Source organism: Triturus cristatus, chromosome 6 (assembly GCF_964204655.1).
Source record: "Triturus cristatus chromosome 6, aTriCri1.1, whole genome shotgun sequence".
NCBI lineage: Eukaryota > Metazoa > Chordata > Amphibia > Caudata > Salamandridae > Triturus > Triturus cristatus.
Window position 1 is genome coordinate 148400100 of NC_140589.1, and position 21384 is coordinate 148421483.

At 42.9% G+C, this 21384-nt stretch overlaps 1 protein-coding gene across 3 annotated transcripts in view; it reads left to right on the plus strand.

Moving 5' to 3' along the window:
• Nucleotides 1–21384, plus strand: part of TOGARAM2 (TOG array regulator of axonemal microtubules 2) — a 382090-nt gene that overhangs the window by 308529 nt on the left and 52177 nt on the right. For all 3 annotated transcript variants that reach the window (XM_085610378.1, XM_085610377.1, XM_085610379.1), the window contains exon 15: nt 4889–5006. In XM_085610378.1, the coding sequence (XP_085466504.1) occupies nt 4889–5006 (118 nt within the window). The remainder of the gene's footprint in view (nt 1–4888; nt 5007–21384) is intronic.

Genomic DNA, 21384 nt, shown 5'->3' on the forward strand with positions numbered 1-21384 from the left:
GCACCATGCGAACCCCAGTTGGCCTAATTCTAGAGAGCCACCTGAGAGAATACTTACCCAGTTAAGAAAAATTGTTTGCTACAATGATCCTGAAAATGATTCCCTTGGCAGATGTGCCTATTTGATTGGCAGCTCATAGAACGTAGCTCCTAGCAGCCCTTTTCCTTGGGTATCAGTTGCACTCTATAAATCTACTTACATTACATAAGATTACATTACAAAGTGCTCGGGTTGTGCAATGGGCATTGGCGCCCACTTCTTGCACCCCTGGGGAACTATGGCATTATAAAAAAGGCTGCCTGTGCTCATTTTGAACTGGTGCAATCACAGTGGGGCGTTGTCTCCTTTACATGCGGGTGTGGCCCTGCGCAAACAAGGAAACACTTTGCCTTTGTGCCCATGCCATACTAAATAGAGGTTGAGGGCACAAGAGTCACAAGGACCACCCAGGTATAAACCTGGGGACAGGGGCAATAACTCACTGTGCCCACCTGCAGGAGAATACCTTTTCAACTGTTCAAACAGAGGCTGGTCCACCTCCAATGAAAGATGGAGCTTGGGTTTCAAACCGTCTTTCATTAATGCGCTGCTCTCAGCTCAAGTTCAAACTGTCTGAATTCGCACTTGCTCTGAGGACTGTGCATTGTTTGTGCAAACAGGTGCACTGCCCTGGGGTGTAGCAGGTGCAACTAGATAAAGGTGCGATAGCACAAACAGGGACAGTACATTCAATATGTTAGTGTGCCTCTGGTCTTAAGGTCAGGGAGGTTGGAACATTCGTTGGGAGACCAAACATCAAGAGCTTGAGTCCTGCAACATGCTCTGCCACCTCCCCCTCCTGAATGAACCCTACACAACAACCCATATCTGAACCCCATCTTTAAATATCTTGAGTGTGCTCCTGTTGCCTGCTGCTGTACAATTTGATGTACCAGGATGGGAGTGCCTGTCAGAGGTATGAAATCATTCTGGGTCACAAGTCACTCAAACAAACAAATAATAATATTTGTGTGATTTTTAGAGTAAACCACAATATGTTTCCTCTATATTATGGTTGTTGCATTGACAGTATCAATCAATCAGTCATTTGTTAAGCGCACTACATACCCGCGAGGGTCTCAAGGCGCTGGGGGTAGAGGTGGGGCCGCTACTGATCGAACAGCCAGGTCTTCAGTATCCACCTGAAGGTCAGCAGGTCTTGGGTCTGTCGTAGGCTCAGTGGGAGGGTGTTCCATGTCTTGGCGGCGAGGTGGGAGAAGTATCTCCCGCCGGTGGTTGTTTTTTGGATGCGCGAGACGGTGGCGAGTGAGAGGTCGGCGGAGTGTAGCTGGCGGTTGGGGGTGTAGAAGGAGAGCCGTCTGTTGAGGTAAGCTGGGCCGGTCTTGTGGAGTGCCTTGTGTGCGTGGATGAGGAGCTTGAAGGATATCCTCTTGTTGACGGGGAGCCAGTGCAGGTTTCTCAGGTGGGGGGTGATGTGGCCGTGTCGTGATACATCGAGGATCAGTCGTGCCGAGGCATTTTGGATGCATTGTAGTCGATTGATGAGCTTGGTCGGAGCTCCCGTATAGAGGGCGTTTCCGTAGTCGAGTCTGCTGCTGACGAGGGCCTGGGTAACTGTTTTTCTTGTATCTGTCGGGATCCATCTGTAGATCTTGCGGAGCATGCGGAGGGTGTTGAAGCAGAAGGAGGAGACGGCGTTGACTTCCTTGGTCATCGAGAGTGTTGAGTCGAGGATGATTCCCAGGTTGTGTGCGTGGTCGGTGGGGATCGGGCTGCCCCCAGTGCCGTAGGCCACCAGGAGTCGTCCCAGGCTGACGGGTTGGAGCTGAGGATGAGGACCTCTGTCATGTCCGAGTTCAGCTTCAGACGGCTGATCTTCATCCAGTCAGCGACGGCCTTCATTCCTTCGTGGAGGTTGGCTTTGGCGGTGATGGGGTCCTTGGTGAGGGAGATGATCAGTTGAGTGTCAGAGAAAAAAGTCCCCTATGTCAGAGAATCTTTGGTGAGTGAAACAAAGCCCTTAGATACATTTGTCAACCACATTACAGAGAAGTGCAACCTCCCAACCAGTCAGCACATGCATATCTGCTTTCATGGCAACCAGACAGGGATTACAGCAGAAGGTAAATCTTCGGAAGAAGGCCAGGGATCTAGGAGTTGGAGGATCTATAATAAGACATTTACAATCAATGTCAAACTGTAATCCCAAACAAACTAACATCAACCATATAAATCCCACAGTATACATAACAAACAGAAGACCAGCTGCGTCTGCTGGCCTGCTGATTGTATCTTCTTCGTGGTCTTCCCAAAGAGTGGCATTACAATCAAGAAAAGTGTGAAAATATTAAATTAGGCCACTCTCTGTGCATACATTCTGTTTATGAATTTTATTTCTATAGACCGTAATAATCTTCCAGCCCAGGTTTAATGAGTTGGAGTTACATAAACCATTGCGAGTAGTTTGCAAGAAAATAAGGGCCAGGCATTACCACTCTGGTGTTCTTGATCAGGAGGAGAAGGTGAAGGGGTGAGGGTATACAGGCAAAGGGTTTGTAGGTCACGCAAAGAGGTGCTGCCGAAGCATTGCTTGACAGTACTTGAGATCCTTCTCATGATCAGATAGTGAGAGGGTAAGCTCATTTCCCTCACATGGTACTTGGTGCATTGTATTTCCAGGTGCTAACTCCTTTCACAGGAGCACTCACAGCCAGTTGTTCATTTGAGCCGATGGTTACCGGTGGGAGCCATTGGCACTCGTTTTTGGCGAGCAGCGCTTAATTTTCCGCATCAGACATTTACAGAGAGTAAGGGAGAAGAAAAATGCGCATAGTGGAAAGACGCAGGAAGAGAAAAATGGAAAAACCGTCACAAAGGGAAAAAGCAGGATGTGTCTGGTAGTGGATTAAAGAGGCATGAGGAGGATTTATGACTATGCAATGCACCGACGGTTATTTGACCCAGCCACAGCCTTCTGAGCAGATCATTGGGCACCAGCACTCATTATTTTACAAATTTAGCACTGCTGACAGCATTGCAAGCATCTCATCGGCTGGGCTGCCTTGTTGCTTATTATCAGCCGCATGCAGAATAGGCAAGGTGCTTCAGAACAGTTCTACGTTGTGCATTATTTCCCACTTCTGCCTGGTGCACTGAACAGCACAGGTCTTAATACATTTGTCAAGTCTTATTGGACAACATTCCTTTTTTTAGCCTGTGCCACCATGTGTCACTGGCAACCCACCTCCTGGGAGCCTGTCATTCCTGCATGCTTCTTGGCTTAGGCGTGTTTTTCCTCTGTGCCTCAGGTTCAGATTCCAGTGTGAAGTGGTTATAGTGAAGAAAGGGCTGAGCTTTGACCATCGTCAGTAATCACTTCCGATGTATTTGTGCGTCAAGTCAACATTTCAGAGACAAAAAAATGGAAATTATATCAACGTTGGTCATAACCAAGTCATCAATGGAAGCAAGAAGCTACCAGAAATATGTGTGACCATAACCAGAAGATTGCGAGGTAGTTTACGGTCAACTCTGTGTATTACTGAAGCTTCTCCTGATAGCTGCTAGAGATGTTTATAATTGTACAAAGCCAGAGTGATCACTTCCTTGAGTGGAACTAAGGAAGCAGCCTCAGGGCGCCACCTAATGATGGCACCAAACTACTACAGAAGGTCTAAAAATCTTCCTTTTTACTTTGTTTGGTAGTGCTAAAGGGAGGAAATTCCCACCACAGTTCTCGATTTATAGATATTTCTACCACTCTACACACTTACTGCCAATTTCAAATTGATTGGCGTAATGTGAAGTATACATAGAGAGAAAACAGAGAACCTTGTTCCAGACTGCTTCCACACCTTTCTGTCCCTTCCTTCAACAACCTCCTGCCTTGTGACCAGGTCCTGGAACAGCCACCCTCTTCATCTCTGGACCTCACCCTCTCTGCTGGAATTCAGGAAAGAACTCAAGACCTGGCTGTTCGACTGAGCCTCCACAGCAAGACACCTCAGCGTCTGGACACCCTCACAGGTGATTAGCCGCACTATACAAGTCTTTTTTGATTGAACAAATCCTGTGCTGGAGGAGACTACTTCTCAGTTCAAGCAGCAAAGTCATGAAACTCTGCAAGAATAATAGTAATACGCACCCATCATGCATTCCAGAGATCGCTAAAAACTGATGCTACACCCACATTTATAACTGCCATATAATGACTAACCCCAAATGGGTGCGTATCCACAAACACAGATGCATCTACACACTATTCCGCAATAATTTATGCTTAAATGCAGTGACGTTGCCGCACTTTACAATGGAATACATCAAAGGGCTGTAGATACAAAGTTTGCAGGTATTTTTCAGTGCAAGTGTACATTTCAGAAATATGCATTTTCATCAAAAATGTGCCCAACATTAAGAATATCTGTATTCTTCAGGGGTGTAGATTTTAGGCTTTGCGTTCTTCTCCCTTGTGTAGACCACCACAACTCTGGCGCCGTGGCAGACTCCCTCCGTAAATGGCCTAATTTGTGCTCTCATGTCCTTGGACTGTCCCCGAGCTATATGGCCTTCCATTGTGATACCCACTGACTTTGTTTCATTCCCTTCACAGCCTTCTGGTAACATGTGCATTCTTCTATGTGAGTGATGCAAATGCACGACACAAAGGAAGATTTACTTGAAGTTTCCCCAATATAGCAGTGGTCATTAAAGAGGTCTAATGACACTTTAATGCTAATGGAGCCTCAAAATATAACTTTCAAGTAACATGGTGTAGAACTTTTATATTGTGTGACTACTTCTTTAACTGCCTCTATAGCTAACACCAGTGAATGTATGTGCCTGGTCCCTCCTCTACACCTGCTAGTGTTGCCTTTCTTTCTTGTTCCAGGTATTATGGCCGGAAGATGCTTTCCGTTCTGATGCCCCATCCAAAGTTTGACGGGCTCATGGAGCGGTCAGTCTGTGCTCATGACTTGCGTGACATCATGACCATCGTTAAAAATAAAGTAAGGGATATTTCATAAAACATAGAAAAAGGGATACAAAACAGCACTTCCGTGTGACAGTGTGCAATGTGTATCATTTGAGGAAGCCCCTCAACACCTCGACCCTTCAACACATCATAGTAAAAGCAGTCGGGGCAACTGTTGCTCTACTTAAAGGATATATTTGGAAAGAGAAAAAGGTTTCACCAGGTCTTCCAAGTTAGATGTTTCTTGATGACTGATGTGGTGTCAATGTAATTGTTCTAGGCATAGGATGTGTCTACTTCCCAAGAACCAGATTACATGAGGAATAAACTGAACAAGCACAATGATGTGAGGAGAACATTAAAGCCAAGACTCTCAAAAGAATCATGGAACGCAGCGCAGCCAAAAAGTGTTGTGCTGCGTTGCGTGACAGGGAGGGAGCAGCAGGGTGCCATATCTACAGAGATTTGGCTCTCTCCTCCCCTCTCCCTAGAGCCAGCGCTGATTTCAGCAGCCCTGCGCCAGGCACACACCTTAGCGCCATAATGCTACGGTGCTTCCCTGAGTATACCATAGGTTTTGAACTGGAAGGATCCCCTTCCACTACAAAATACTATGCTTAGGCACATGTTAAAACTGTTCCTACTTTGTATGTGTGCTGCACAGTGCAGCACGCATGCAAAGTTGGTAAAGACAGGGGAAATAAAAACCTTTTGATGCCTCCTTTCAGATGGCGTTAACTTTTGGCTCTAAACCCTGGCTACTGTTGTTTGTGGATTGGGTTTAGCATCAAAAGGCATGGGTGCTTGCATGGGAACCACTGATGTAACTCCGCTTTGGTGCAGCTTTGCTTTACGTTTAGGGTACTTCCCAGCACAAAACAAGTTTTGCACTTGAGAGTGAATTAGAAAAACAATATCTTTATGATGCCAAACTAGCGCAAAATGTTTGATAATCTCCCCCTTCAACTTACCCTTCATAGCTATTTAGGGCCATAAACATGGCAGAGTAAACTGATGGTCTGTCGGCTCTGTTTAGAGTTGGCCGGAATGCCATGTTCCCCGGGGCGGAACCTCCGCAGGTTCTGCCGCCGGAAACTCTACACCAGCGGCCTGACAGAGTTGGGGCTGTCGGTGTAGGTGCATCAGATTATCAGCCCTATTTACACAAGTTGTCTGATATACTTATTTTCAGTTCGGAACCACCATTGAAAGCCCTGGCAGCCCAAAACAGAAAACAATTACTCCCACTCCCTGGGAAAAAACATCCATGGTGGTCATTCGTTTTTTGTTTTTCAAAAACAAACTCACCCTTTGGGGATTTGTTTTAGAAAAAAAGAAGTTTGGTGAGTGACTACCTGAAACATGGCTACCACTAAGCAAACCTTTAGCCCTTTACATGAGTTGCCATTGCAGCTACTTCTCTGAAGGCGCAGAGATCTCCGCAGGGCCAGAAGATATCTCTAAACAGGGTGAGCAGCTTTAGCCCGGCTAGGGCAGAGGAGGCACTGGTTAGGGCAGTGAGTATTTTGTGTAAAAAGAAACATAGTTAAAATTAATGTGCAATACGTTTACACACTGTGCACACAACCTTCAACAAAATATGGAGAGCCAATGAGGGCTCAGATCATTTCCCAGAGGACTGCCGAACCATTTCAGATTCAAGCCCCACATCCAAGGCACTCCCCAGAGCTAATGATATTCTGAAAAGTACACCAATGTAGCTCAGAAATGTGTGATTTTCTTTAACATTTGTTAATAAAATTGGAGCGTTATTGCATAATAATTAAGTGAAAGTATATTTAGAGACTGGATCTGCATTTCAGAGATATGTTGCATGGGAAGTTTGGCCTTATTGTTTTGCTGATTTATTTAATTGTCCCCATGAAAGCGATATTTTGAGCATCCTTGGTCTATTGGTCTACTCATGGACTTCAATTCCATAATGACAACCTCACATTGACTTAACGGTAACCGCTCCCTGCATAATAATATTCATCCATAACATATTGGGAGACTCTTTGGCATCATAGTATGTCACCATCACTTCATTGTGGCCCCATCATAATAGAGGCCCTTCTTGGCAGATTGTGAGGATCATTGGCCTGACTATGCCAAGCCTGGCACATGTAGCCACCTCTGGTATAATGCTGTCATTTTTGACATATTGTTGGCATTCATGGCATTAAGGTGTCCATCCATAACACAGTGGTGGCCTTGCTACAGCGAAGGCCATTGTTGGAATACTGTAGGTGTTCTTGGCTTTTTCGTATCAACCATTAATAAAATGGTGCCCAGCACATGCATATCGTGGGGATCCTTAACATTATCAGTCAACAAAGCTTTATTTCGATATTTGATATCATAAAAGCACATTTATACATTAAAACATGATTCATAAAAAATACATTAAGAGAAAAAGTCATACAAAGACTTTTTGTTACAATAAATAATTTAAAACAGTGTATTAAACTTTAACAGCTTTGTGAATAATAAAAAACACTTAATACAAATACATCATATAGCCTTCCGCATAACCATGCCCAACTTAGAAATGTAGCCGCCCCGCACACTAAGGTTGTACTAACGTCAGCCTTTAGTATTCTAAGTGCAACAGAGTGGTCCCTAGTTCCAAGCTGCAGGCACACAGGTTTTAACCATTTCAGTCTAGGTTTCGAATAGGCTGGGCATACAAAAAGAAGGTGGAGAATGTTTTCAGTAACACCTAAGCAGTTTGGGCAATCCACGGGGGTTTGGTGCGGGGGCTTCCACTTGCTGGTACGATCACGAAGAGGAAGAGTGCCCATCCTAAACTGAATGAAGAGGGATCTATCCCTAGGCTTCATGATAAAGTCTAGATAGGGCTCCAGGCGGGGCATAGACTTATGCTGCCGAAATGCCTCAGTCAACCTGCCTTGGTTAGGGTCCCTCTGCTCTTGGTTGTCAACCCATGCCCAAAAGGCTCTCTTAATTTCTGCCTTAGATAACAGTGCCCCAGACTCCCAAGCAGTTACAAGGCCTACTGCCAAAAGAAGCTTCTTTATATTAGCTAGCCATCCAATTTTATAAGCTCCTTGAAGATTCATAACCTCTTTTAAGCCATCAGCGTACCTTGAAAGCTCTGGAGTACGCCATAACCGCGCCCAATATAAGAGAGGACGCAGAGTGACTAAATCTTTAATAGAGCACCGACCCAAATCGCTCAAGAGTGGCTTGGTTGGGGTGCCCCTCGGGAGGGATACAAGCTCCCTAAAGAACTTATTTTCTGAGGAGACTAGCACGTCTACACAGCCAAAGCCCCAAAGTTCTGTACCATAAAGGGCACAGCCTACAGCTTTTGCAGCGTAGATTTCCAAAGCAGGAGCAATAGGCTTAGTAGTAGAGGCACGATGTTCCCTCCCTAGTACTCCTACTACCCGCTTGTAATTTAACGCCATTTTATCAATGTGAGGCTGCCATTTAAACTTGTCGGAAATTTGATCCCCAAATAGTCAAACTCTTTGACGCGCTCTAATGGCATCCCGTCAAGAAACAAGGTAGATCTGGACGCTCTACTCGGGTTAAAGTAAAGAAGCTTAGTTTTGGAAGTATTAATGGCTAGGCCCCTCAGCTTACAAAACAAACAGAAGCGATCCAACAGCTTCTGTAGTCCTGCCGGAGTTTTCGATACTAACAACGTATCGTCCGCAAAAAGTAATACGGGGTCTTTATCACCCGCCAGGACCGGGGCGTCGGCATTGACTTCAAGCAAAAAAGAAACTACACCGTTCACAAAAAGCGTGAAGAGTGTGGGAGCCAATACACATCCTTGGCGGACCCATCTGTTCACAGGGATTTTATCCGTTTTTTGCTCCTGCGACCCCCATCTGATGCGGGCATAATTATCATCATGCATACGGACCAAGAGATTCAAAATGGGCGGAGGAATCCCCATCTCCTGCAAGACCAGCCAAAGGCGGTCACGGGGGACCAAGTCAAAGGCGGTCTTCAGGTCAATGAATGCCAAGTAAAGACCGCCCCTGGCAATGGTAACCACCTTCCAATGTAAAAACGCCAGCTTAAATGCCTGATCGATCGTGCTTGTACAGGCCCTAAAGCCCGCCTGGAACTGTGAGATAATATTATTTTCATCTGCCCATGAGAGGACCCTCTCCAGGAGAACCCTGCCAACCAACTTCTGTCCAGCATCTAAAAGACTAATTGGACGGTAGTTGGCAGGGTCCCCCCTGGGACCCCTCTTATAAATAGGAATTACTTCGGCCCCCTCCCAAGAATCCGGGACCGGTGAGCCTTCCAGCAGAGCATTAATAAAAATCACGAAGTAAGCGGCTCATCCCTCAGTGTTTGCTTTAAATAGGTCGCCCGGAATTCCATCTTGTCCCGCTGCCTTAGCGGGTACAATCTTATTTATAGCGGCCTCCACCTCTTTCTTCTCTATCCTATCAAATAAAACCTGAACAGGATCGGTGGCTGTGGTGTCACTTGGAGGCCCTAGGCCGCCTAATTGCTCATCCCCTACATACAGTTTCCTAAAATGCTCAGACCACTCCCTATCCGTTATATGATTAGGAATTTGATCCAAATCACGACCATTGGATCTTCTCACTAAAGCCAAAAAAAGCTTGCCGTTCTTAGACTGGCTCGCAGTTTTTAGACTGTCCCAATGCGATTCTTCCCATTCCCTCTTTGCATCTACAATGGCCTGTCTGTATTGTAGTCTTGCCAACCGGACGTCACCCTGGTTGTTAGATTTAATAGCAAGGACCAAACTGGCTTTTTTCAGTCTACAGTTTCTATTGAACCACTTCTGTGCTGACTTAGCACTCATCGGGCGCTTTTTGCTGGGGTCTAAGAACAGGCTACCAATCAAATCTATAGTATCCGCATAAATTTTTACTGCAGCAACGGGGGCAGCCCTATCCTTACATGCTGCAGAAAGCCTAAGAGTCTGATCACTAAGAATTTCTTCTAGGTTACTTAATCTTAGTTCATTCAAAATGAACTTAGGCCATTTGAGGAACCTATTACAATTGGATGGTAAGACTGTCTTAGTTAGCATTCTCAATCCAATGATAGAGGTGTGCTCCTTTCTATGCCACATTTCCAACATTGTAAGAGACAGGGGGTTATGATCACTATTTACTGATGGTATAATGACCATATCATCCACAAACTTCCATGCCCTCCTTCGCATTATAGCCCATCTCTGGCATGTCATATTAATCTATGGCAATGTGGCACATAATCTGTCCATCGGAGGCTTTTGAACATCTGGTTCTTGATGTAAATGACAGCCAAAGGTTTGGGGTCCAAACATCCTTATTTAAAGTAAAAACTGGTATTTTAATAATATTTTCCCAGGCAATAGTAACATTTTGTGTGGAGGAATTATTTATATTTACCAAAAATTAAAAGCATGTATTTGATAGTAACATTATTCTGTATTCAAAAACTGGTAAGCTGATGTTTGGAGACAATATTCTCATTGTAAAAACATATGTAGAGTTATAGTTGAATTATATAAAATTCATGGTCAATTGAGGAGACATTTTGCTGATGTTATTTCTCTGGTTCCATACTGCACTGGCATGTGCTGGATGTTATATCATTACTCGTGCTGTGGCATTTCCTATTAAGAGCACTTTTTTGACATTACTTCTTATAAGCCATCCTAATATACTTGGGTGGTAAGTAATGTAATCTTATCTGATGTGGCCACTATTGTAACACCAATATTATTTTTTAGTAGCTCCGGATAGTTTTATTTGATCAGATGTAGCTGTACTTGCAGCGACAGTTCAAAACTCATTTGCAAAAATATTCTTTGATATCTGTGATCTTCACCCTCTCAGAACTAAATCATAGTAGGTTGGCCTAATTTGTATCTAGAAAGAGCTTTTATCAAGTGTTGGATAGATCTAACGTGATATGTGCATTTTGCACATTGGCTTTATTCAGAAAGTATACTAATATAGCGAGTGAAATGGAGGTGAGCGCAAACACAAATCTTTTTGTGGTAACAGGAACGAGTAATATATACTGTACCATGGCCGAATTGCAGATTGTGACGGTGAAACCCCTGCACAAACCTTGACTTTGCCACTTGACCAAACTTGGTTACTGTATGCGTATCACTTTGTATCACTTTGTATCACTTTGTATCACTTTGCATCACTTTGCATCACTTTGTATCACTTTGCATCACTTAATCCCTTAACATCACTTTACCTCACTTTTCATCACTTTGCATCACTTTGCATCACTTTGTATCACTTGTATCACTTTGCATCATTTTCTTTATCACTTTGCCTCCTCGAACGACAGATTTGTGAACATCAATATTGATTTCAATTTTCAGATTGTGAACTCTACAAAAACAAAATCCTTTTTATTTGTATATGGTTTAAACTGCCATAATGTTTTTTATCTATATGTGTATAATACCATTGCTCATTCACATAGTGTGCATCACACACAGAATTGTCTCATACAAATGAGGAAATATAAAAGGTCGAATCTTAAAAGCTGAAAATCATGATTAAAATAGAGGTTAAAACCATAAAGCAATGTTGAGTTTAGAATTCTAAAATCTAGGTACAGAAATCAAAATTTAACAAACCAGCAAAATTAAACCGACTAAAGGGATACAATTTCAGACGTATATATGATCAGCAAGGCAGTGGTCATGTCGCTTGACAATAATAACATATGCATAACATAAAGTGCGGCAGCCCCTCGTGACCCAGTATGTTCCTGGATACTCTAGTTTATGTGAGGAATTTAATTATTTGCCACTTTTGTTTCTTGTGTTTCTTAAACACTGCTGTTTTTTTAACGATTCTGCTACTTTGTATTTGTTTATGACTCTTACACCATTGTAATGGCCTCAAAGATGTGTTACAGTATATATACTCGTGGTTAACTTATTCCACCAAAGCCTTTCTGTGTCTGGGTCTCCTCATGTCCATGTAACTTTGAATAAATGTCTCGAAGTTTCTGTCCCTGTGTCTTTTTCCCTCAGTGTCTGTGACTCTCTGTCCCAGTATCTCTCAGTCTCTCTGTCCATCCAGCCGCCATGTGTTTTATTTTGTGGTGTAAATTGCTTAGTAATCGACTGCTTCTCCTAAAGCTAGTGATACAGGTTATTAAACTTCCCCCCAGTAGTTTTTGTATTTTCAGACTCTCCTCACGACACCCCCAAAAAACACATATTATCCGAACTGCTGCAAAACAATTTCTGCCTTTGGGGTTATAAAAAATATAGAGACAAAAAATAGCTTAAGAAAAGAATCATACATAAATTTCATGCTTCAGTAAATGTGGCCATGTGTTTGACAGTGTGCTTCTCACATTTGTATCTTTGTGCAATGCGTATGCAAGAAGTTCACACCGGTGCATTTTGTACACTTTGATGGATCACATCCGCAACTTTACAAAAGTCTGCCCACACTGCTCCTCCTGAGAGAGAGTGTGCGTGCGCGCATGCCTGTGTGACCCCAAGTAGTATTACGTCCAGGAGTGTAGAAGAATACGACACCTCTCAAATTCTCGATGTTTACGTTAAAAGCTGTACTTCACGGCTATCTAGCTACACCAAGAGGATGATACTTAACTGAGAACTGATGGATTTAACTGAATGAGAATGTTGCACTTTGTATCCCTGAGCCTAGGATCTTATTGAAAACACTCTGCACGTACAAAATAACATCATACCCCAGAATATTACACAGCAGCGCATGTCTGCTGAAACTAAATTGTTACTTGCATTCATTAGTTCTTCAGTGGGTTTATGGTTTACTGCACATGGTCACCAAAGACACTCTTGCCATTTCACGACCATCCTATCTGCAAGCTCATCGGGGAGGTGAAACCCTCTCTCAAAACCCTTGTGGCACATTCTGTCAGTTTTTCCAGTCACCACAGAGAATCGGACAGGCCAAGCGAGATCTCGATGGGATCAATGTTTTCCATCTCATTATAGGCACCATTACCAATGACTGCACACATCTCACCAGGTTTAAGCAGGCCACCTGCCAATCACTACTGCAGCCAGCAGGGGATCGACGATTCACCTACGTGATGTAAATCATGTGGCTAGATGAATATCATGATAAAGATTCATAGCATGAACTGTATCCTGCTAGGTGGGTCTGCTCAGACAACACACACATTGTAACCTCTAGCCCCAGTTGGCAGACATCAGCCTGCTCTCTCACACAGGTGGAGTGGATAGCCATTAAAGAAATGGCTGAGGATATCCTGGAACAAGCATGCACAGGGATTAAACCAAATACAGCAGGTTACGCATCTTTATGAGGTGCACCACTGTTACTTCTGATGATCCTATCGATCATCAAAAATAACACTAGAGTCTGCCTCAAGACCTTCACAGGAACCAAATGAACCCACAGGAACCAAATGCACCCACTGAAGCCAAGGGACCTGCTGCTCGTCTGCCTTATACTCCCAACCCTCGATGACCATGCACACCCCCTACCAGAATCACCTCCATTCCTGCTGAAGCAAGGGGCAGTGGGACAACCACCACCGCACCACCATTCTTACAGAGCCACACCTGTTTGCATGGATTCCCTCACCCTTTTAGTTAAGAGAGCCCACACAAGAAATTTGAAGTAGTACTTAATAAGGCTTAATTAAAAGGCAATCTACTGTAGAACATAAGCAACAATATCACAGTAGATATCAAAAGATGTGTGGCAGCCATGAATGAGCAAAATAAACAATATCAAAATAAGAAGTAAAGTAGATTATATGAATTGTCTACTTACAAAGTCCTGGTTAATACTTATGGGTAACTAAAAGCCTGCATTCGTGACAGGCTCAGTACATTTCTCGCATACGTGAATGCGGAGTCATGCAACCTGATGCCAGCAGGGACAGGTTCTGCCTATGAGGATTCAGTCTGTCACTAGTCAGCAACTTCATGGACAAATACCAAGCTCCATGGAAGTCCAAAATGCTTTGTTCTGTAGCAATAGACGCTGAAGACGCTATATGTATAGTGATTCTCAGCACTATTGTAAGACATTGTCCTCATAATTAATGATGAAGTGTGAGAAGAACTGATTTCCACAATATTACATGTGTAGTCCCACTGGATATATGTGAAATACTCTGCACATTATGTTACTATATAAATATATAAACTGAAAGCAAACTCAGATCTTAGAATCCATGCAGCACATATTATCTTTCATATAATGATATAGGCTGAAACAGCATATCAAGCCTTCCGGCTCGAGTCGAGATAAAACATCCTCGGAACAAACCGAAACCTTCGGCTCCAAAGGATAAAAAAAAAACAGGCCCAGCTCGGCACTGAAAATTTCAGCACAGAAACCGAAAGATAACCTTCAAAAACCTCCGGAATCTATCCTGGAACTTATGAAGGAAAAACTGGACCCTAAACAAAAGAAAATTTACATTAATCCAGACACTGGACATATTTTGGCCAAGGATGCAATACCTTCCAAAAGAAAGGCTGTTTCAGAGGATATAAGCTACAAAATTCCCCTAAAAAAGAAGGACATAGCTACAAGTCCTATTTACCTTATCCCTCAGTCCCCTCCACCACTTGCACCATTACCAGGCTTAGTCCCCTTAAATATCACACCACATACACAGCCTAATATAGATGAGGTTGTGACAATAGTCCACCACCAATAGATCCATGGAATGATTTAAGTATTGATCAACCTAAGGATAATGACCCTTATTTATACCCTGCAAAACCATCACCTCCTGATGGCAACAGAGCATACCAGGAGTTAATCTCAAAGGCAGCATCATACCATGAAGGTACATTATAGAAGGAATCCTTAGAAGAGGATTTTCTATTTGTAACATTATGTTCTACATGTAGGACAAATCAAAGTTACCCATGCTAAAAGACATGATGACGCATGCCGATGATATTTTTAAAGACCCTGTACGTGCCCGTATATTAACATCTAGGGTTGATTAAAAGATTCAAGCCTCCACCATCTGACCCCATTTTTATTAAGAGGCAGTTGTCTTTAGATTCCTTAGTGGTATCCAATGCTTGAGAGAGAGAACATTCTCAAACTACAGCAGATGCACCTCCTCCAGACAAAGAGTCTAAGTTAATTGATGCATCAGGCAAAAGATTAGCTGCACAATCTGCCATCCATTGGCGCATTGCCAACACACAAGGGCTGTTGGCAAGATATGATAGAGCCCACTGGGACAAAATGGAGGAACTACTCCTACACCTCCCAAAAGAGTATAAAAAGAGAGGACAGGAACTAGTGCAGGTTTATATCTAATTCCGCCATCAGATGTGGACTAGACTCTGCTGACACTGCAGCAAGGGTAATTAACACCAGCATTCTCCTTAGAAGACTTGGCTTAGAATATCTGGGTTTAAACCAGATGCCCAACAGTCTATTTTAAATGTTCCATTTGACAAAGAACACATTTTTGGCCCTTTAGTAGATGTGTTACTTGAGAAAATGAAAAAAGATACAAAAGTGGCAAAATCAATGGGAGCACTTCAGACACCATCCAATAGAGGTTATTTTCGCCGCTCATTCAATAGAGGAGGATCCAAAACAAATCCCTCAGTTTCAAATGCATCCTCATACAAATCAAACATGCAACCCTTTTCATCCAGGGGTTTCTATAAATGAAGTTACAGAGGGAACAATTTCAAAGGCATAGGAAAAGGCACACCAACAAGTACCTCTCCATCTCCCAATAGACAGTGACTTTTCTATAATTCCCCCAGACCACCTTACACCTGTTGGGGGAAGACTACAACACTTTCTTCCCATTTGGCAAGCAATAACAACAGACAAATGGGTATTAGACATTATCCAACATGGTTATTGCTTAGAACTCGCCAGCAATCCTCCCAATATTCCACCTCGCAATCATGAGCTTCAATCACAAAACCAACAGCTTCTCAAACAAGAAGTATAAGCTCTTCTAACAAAAGGAGCTATTGAACCAGTGTCATTACAACTTCAACGACTAGGAGTCTACTCACTTTACTTCCTAATCCCCAAAAAGGACGGGTCTCTACGACCAATCTTAGATCGCAGGCCATTAAACCTATACATACTGTCAGAACACTTTCACATGGTTACCCTTCAACAAGTGTTTCCACTTCTACTACACGGCGACTTTATGTTGACACTAGACTTAAAGGACGTGTACTTTCATATTCCTATCCACCCAGCACATCTCAAATATCTCAGATTTATGATAGCAGGAAAACACTACTGCACCCAGAGTATTCACAAAATGTCTAGCAGTAGTAGCAGTTCATTTAAGAAGACCACAAATTCATGTCTTTCCATATCTGGACGATTGGCTCATCAAAGCCAACAAACAGAGAAAGTGTTTACAATACACTCAAGCTACCATAAACCTTCTCCATCAATTGAGATTTACAGTCAATGCACAAAAGTCCCATCTTCACCCTCACAACTGCAAACATATCTGGGCGCAGCACTAAATACTCACACAGCTGTAGCTTCTCCCAATGCAGCCAGGATTCAAAACTTTCAAACTTTATTACTACAGTTTCAAACCAATCAGTACCTAACAGTGAAGACTTTCATGCAGCTGTTAGTAATGATGGCATTATGCATTACAATAGTGTCGTACTCAAGATTACACATGCGTCCTCTACAGGAATGTTTAGCATGTCAGTGGAATTAATTACAGGGTCAATTAACAGATCTAGTGTTGGTAGACAGCCACATTCATCGCCCTCTGCAGTTTTGGAACAGGGTGGCCTTTCATCGACCCCATTCCACAAGTCATATTGACAGCAGATGCATCTCCCACAGGTTGGGGTGCCCATCTCCAGCATCTAGACATTCAAGGTTTATGGGTTACCAAACACAGAAGTCTCCACATCAATTATTTGGAGCTTCTAGCAGTTCAACTAGAACTAACTTTCCAGCCTCACCTAGAAGGTAAAGTTGTATTAGTCCGGACGAACAATATGACAGGAATGTAATTGCCAACCTCCTCAGCAGGATGCGGCAACAAGTACACGAATGGCAATTTCATCCCCTGGTTCTCCTTCTGTACTTCCAAAAATGGGAATTTCCACAGATAGACCTCTTTGCCACAGCAGAGAATGCAAAATCCTCAAACTTCACCTGCAGATTCACACACCATCTATCTAAAGGCAATGCTCTATGGATAAACTGGTCATAGATATTTGCTTCCACTTTTTCGCCTCTCCCTCTACCACCATTGCTGGTTCGGAAACTCAAACAGACATCACTCACATTAATTCCAGTGACGCCCACATGGGTTTGTCAACCATGGTTCACCACACTACTAGAACTGTCAGTAGTGCCGCACCAAAAACTGCACCTCACTTCAAACCTTCTCACATAGAGCCGTAGGGAAATCAGACATCCAAACCCCAAGGAGCTCAACCTAGTGATCTGGCTCCTGAAGTCCTAAATCTACCACCAGATTGTATGACAATCCTGAAAGAAGCAAGAAAGCCTACCACTAGAGCACGTTATGCAGCAAATTGGAAAAGGTTTGTCATCTATTGTAGAAATAAAGCAATTGATCCACTTGATGCATCTATACAAAATATTATTTATTATCTTTTGCATCTACAGTGAGTTGGCTTAGCTTACACATCTACTCGATTACATCTTGCAGCGGTAGCTGCATTTCTGCAAAACAGACAACATTTGTCCCTATTCAAAGTTCCAGTAATTAAAGCTTTTATGGAAGGCCTTAAAAGAATAATACCACCAAAGGTAGCACCCGCACCAATCTGGAACCTTAACATTGTTCTCACAAAGCTTATGGGTCCACCCTTTGAACTACTACACTATTGTCCATTACAATTTCTCTCATGGAAGGTTGCCTTTCTAATTGCTATCACTTCTCTGAGACGTGGGGTGAGTTACAGGCATTAACCTTAAAAGGACCCTTCTTTCAACTTCATAAAGATAGAGTGGTTCTTCGTACAAATCCTAAATTCCTTCCAAAAGTAGTTTCTGCGTTTCATATTAACCAATCAGTTGAATTACCTGTGTTCTTCCCTCAACCTGATTCAGTAGCCGAAAGGGCTCTACATACTCTTGATGTAAAAAGAGCATTGTTATACTATATTGATAGGACAAAAGATTTTCGCAAAACGAAACAACTTTTTGTTGCATTCGCTTCACCTAAGAAAGGAAATCCTATCTCAAAATCTGGTACTTCTAGGTGGATTTTCAAATGTATTCAAACTTGCTATGTTAAAGCTAAAAGAACTTTATCTATACCTCCTAGAGCACACTAAACTCGCAAAATAGGAGCATCCATGGCCTTATTAGATAACATTCTCATAGCTAACATATGTAGGGCAGCTACATGGTCTACACCACACACATTTACCAAACATTATTGTGTGGATGTCTGAGGACATCAAAATGCTAATGTAGGGCAAGCAGTGCTAAAAACACTTTTTCAAACAACTGCAACACCCACTGGTTAGCCGCTGCTTTGCGAGAATACTGCTACACAATCTATGCAAAGCATGTGTATCTACAGCACACATGCCTCGAATGGATTATGTTACATTACCCTGTAAGCATCTTTTCTTGGCATGTAGAGCTGTAGTTCACACGCGCCCTCCCTCCTCCCCGGACACCTGTGGTTGTTGCAGTTCTTATTATTTACATTACTTACGCATGGACATCTCTGTACTACACTTACTCCATTCTCACCTTCTTGCTGGAAAACAATCTAACAATGGAGTTGATGCCCATGTGCACTATCACCGAAAGGAGGAGTCCCCTTACCTTGTGACTGGAAAATACTTCTTCGAAGAAAAACAACTTGTAAACATCCAGACCCAACACTAGATGGTAGGAGTATGCAAAGCATGTGAATCTACAGCGCTACATGCCAAGAGCAGATGCTTACAGGATAAGCAACATAATCCATCCTGAATATGTAAGAGTAACCCTAACCACTGAAAACCATGACCTTACTTTGGGGAAAGCATCAAATCAGATCTCCTGCCTCCTACTCAACTGCCGCTCAGCAATGAAACACGCATCTGACATCGCCGGCCTCATCCTGAACCGGAAAGTGGATGTAACCATCTTAACGGAAACATGGCTCGCGGAATCATCCTCCCCATGCCTAGACCTTCTTGTCCCCCCTAACTACAACATCCTAAGACTAGACAGACCACATAAAAAGGGCAGAGGAATCTCTTGCATACATCGATCCGACATCCCTATCTCGAAGTTTCACTCCGAACCCCTCGATTCTTGTGAATACCTCGGGTTCTCCATAAAATCCTCATATAACCATACTTACAAACTACATATACTTTACCGTCCCCCAGGTAAAAATGCCTTATTCATAGACCAACTTATGGAAATCATTATAACAAACTCGACCCTCGCTCTAGTGACATATTCCTAGGAGACTTCAATCTGCACTGGGAAGACCCCTTAGATAATCAGGTCAATGCTGTCAATCTTCCTAGCGGACCATTCCTTGATCCAAGCCTGTTCATTACCAACTCATTCCAAAGGTGCTACACTCGACTGGATCATTTCTAAAGAAAATATGGTTGAATCTATCTCAATCATCACATCTGATTGGTCAGACCATCAGATTATCACTTTCCAAATACCCTCCACTAAACTTCCTTGCAGCAAATCAAGCCCAGACATTGGATAGGAGACACGAAAAACCTTAACTGGAACAATCTAGCTTCCCACTGTGAAAAAGTACTCACTCCTCCTAATAACTTGTCAGACGTCAACAAACTCACGGATCACTACAACTCCATGATGACTAAACTATTTGACCAAGTAGGCCCACCTAAACTCAAAAGAATACCGGACAGAGACAAAAACCCGTGGTTCAACGGAGCCCTGAATGAAGAAAGACGTATACTGAGACTAACGGAAATGGAGACAACATCCCTCCTCCCATCAACTCAAATTGTTAAGAAAGTCTAGAAACTCTTATAACATTAGTATTCTAAAATAAAAAAAAGACTTCTTTAGATCGGAACTAGACAATGCCAAAAATAGATCGAAGAAACTCTTCAAAATGATAAAGCAACGCTCGAACAAATTGGCCAAAACTAAACTCATTTTTTTGTTTAAATATCTTTATTGGTCTTTTCTGATTTTATCGTTTCTGATATCACATTACATTGCAGAAGAATTTGAAACAGTATCCCGACATATATGGTACATATCAATGAAAACAATATTTATATCAACAATGTGGTACAATAGTGGGGATACAAACCATAGTGACTTATACATGTCGCTCCAGAAGGTACTGGCTTGTGGATCACTGTGTGCAACTTCTTGTGCTCACTGCTGCATTACAATTCCTAATCTCTATTCAAGGTCGCCTGCGCCCTATTCTAACACATCAGGTTGAGACCATCCTGTCGGTGCCTGGCCCCCATGGTGTTAGCGTATACAAATAGTTTTAGGGCATAGTCATTGCAACACTGCAGTAGGGTAATTGCGTAACAAAAAGAGTAGAGTACACTGAAAAGTGCCAATAAGACATATTTTCTCTAATCTACAAAAAAAAATTTAACAACATAATAAAGAACTGCCATCAAAGAGGTACAGATATATTAAACAGAGCATGACTGGTCATGAAAATGCACATTTGGTATCTTACGATATGGTGGCTCGCCAGGGTAGGGCTTGGATCAGTATGTATGGTAAAGGTCGCTGCCGCATCAGTGCCTGGTCAGGGGAATCCTGGGCTATATGTGGGTGCACAATGCTTCGCGCTTCTAATTTCAGCTACCACATCCATCCTAGCTCAGGATCCCTAGTGCGTATGCTGCGAATCAACAGACTGAGCATCATCACTCCCTCCTGTGCTGCCATATTTGAAGGCAGTAAGTACTTTGTCCCAATATTGCACTATGGGGTATTTGCGGAGTTGGCCAAAACTACACTCATAACATCAAAATCGCAGCTAAGTAGTGAAGAATTTTCTTCTTTCTTCACAGCTAAAGCCAACTCTCTACAAAATGAGCTCATGACGGCCCCAAACAACTCAGCCACCCTAAAGAAGTCTCAAGTTAAAGGCCCAACTCATCCTGCGCTACCTATGCCCAAAAAACCTCTCAATGGTCAACCTTCAAACTTTATGATCTCAGTGATATTACAAAAACTTTAGCAACTATCAAACCTAATAACCACTTCAATGACCCTCTCCCTTCAAATTGCCTATCTACCTTCTCTGGACCAAAATCATCAATGCTTTGCTCTTGCAATGTTTCATCCCGGATCGCCTAAAAGTTGGTCGTCACCCCCATCCTAAAAAAGCCTACAGAGAACCCCTCGGATGCCAATAACGTCCAACCAATAGCCAACATCCCCTTTCTAGCCGAGGTATTGGAAAAA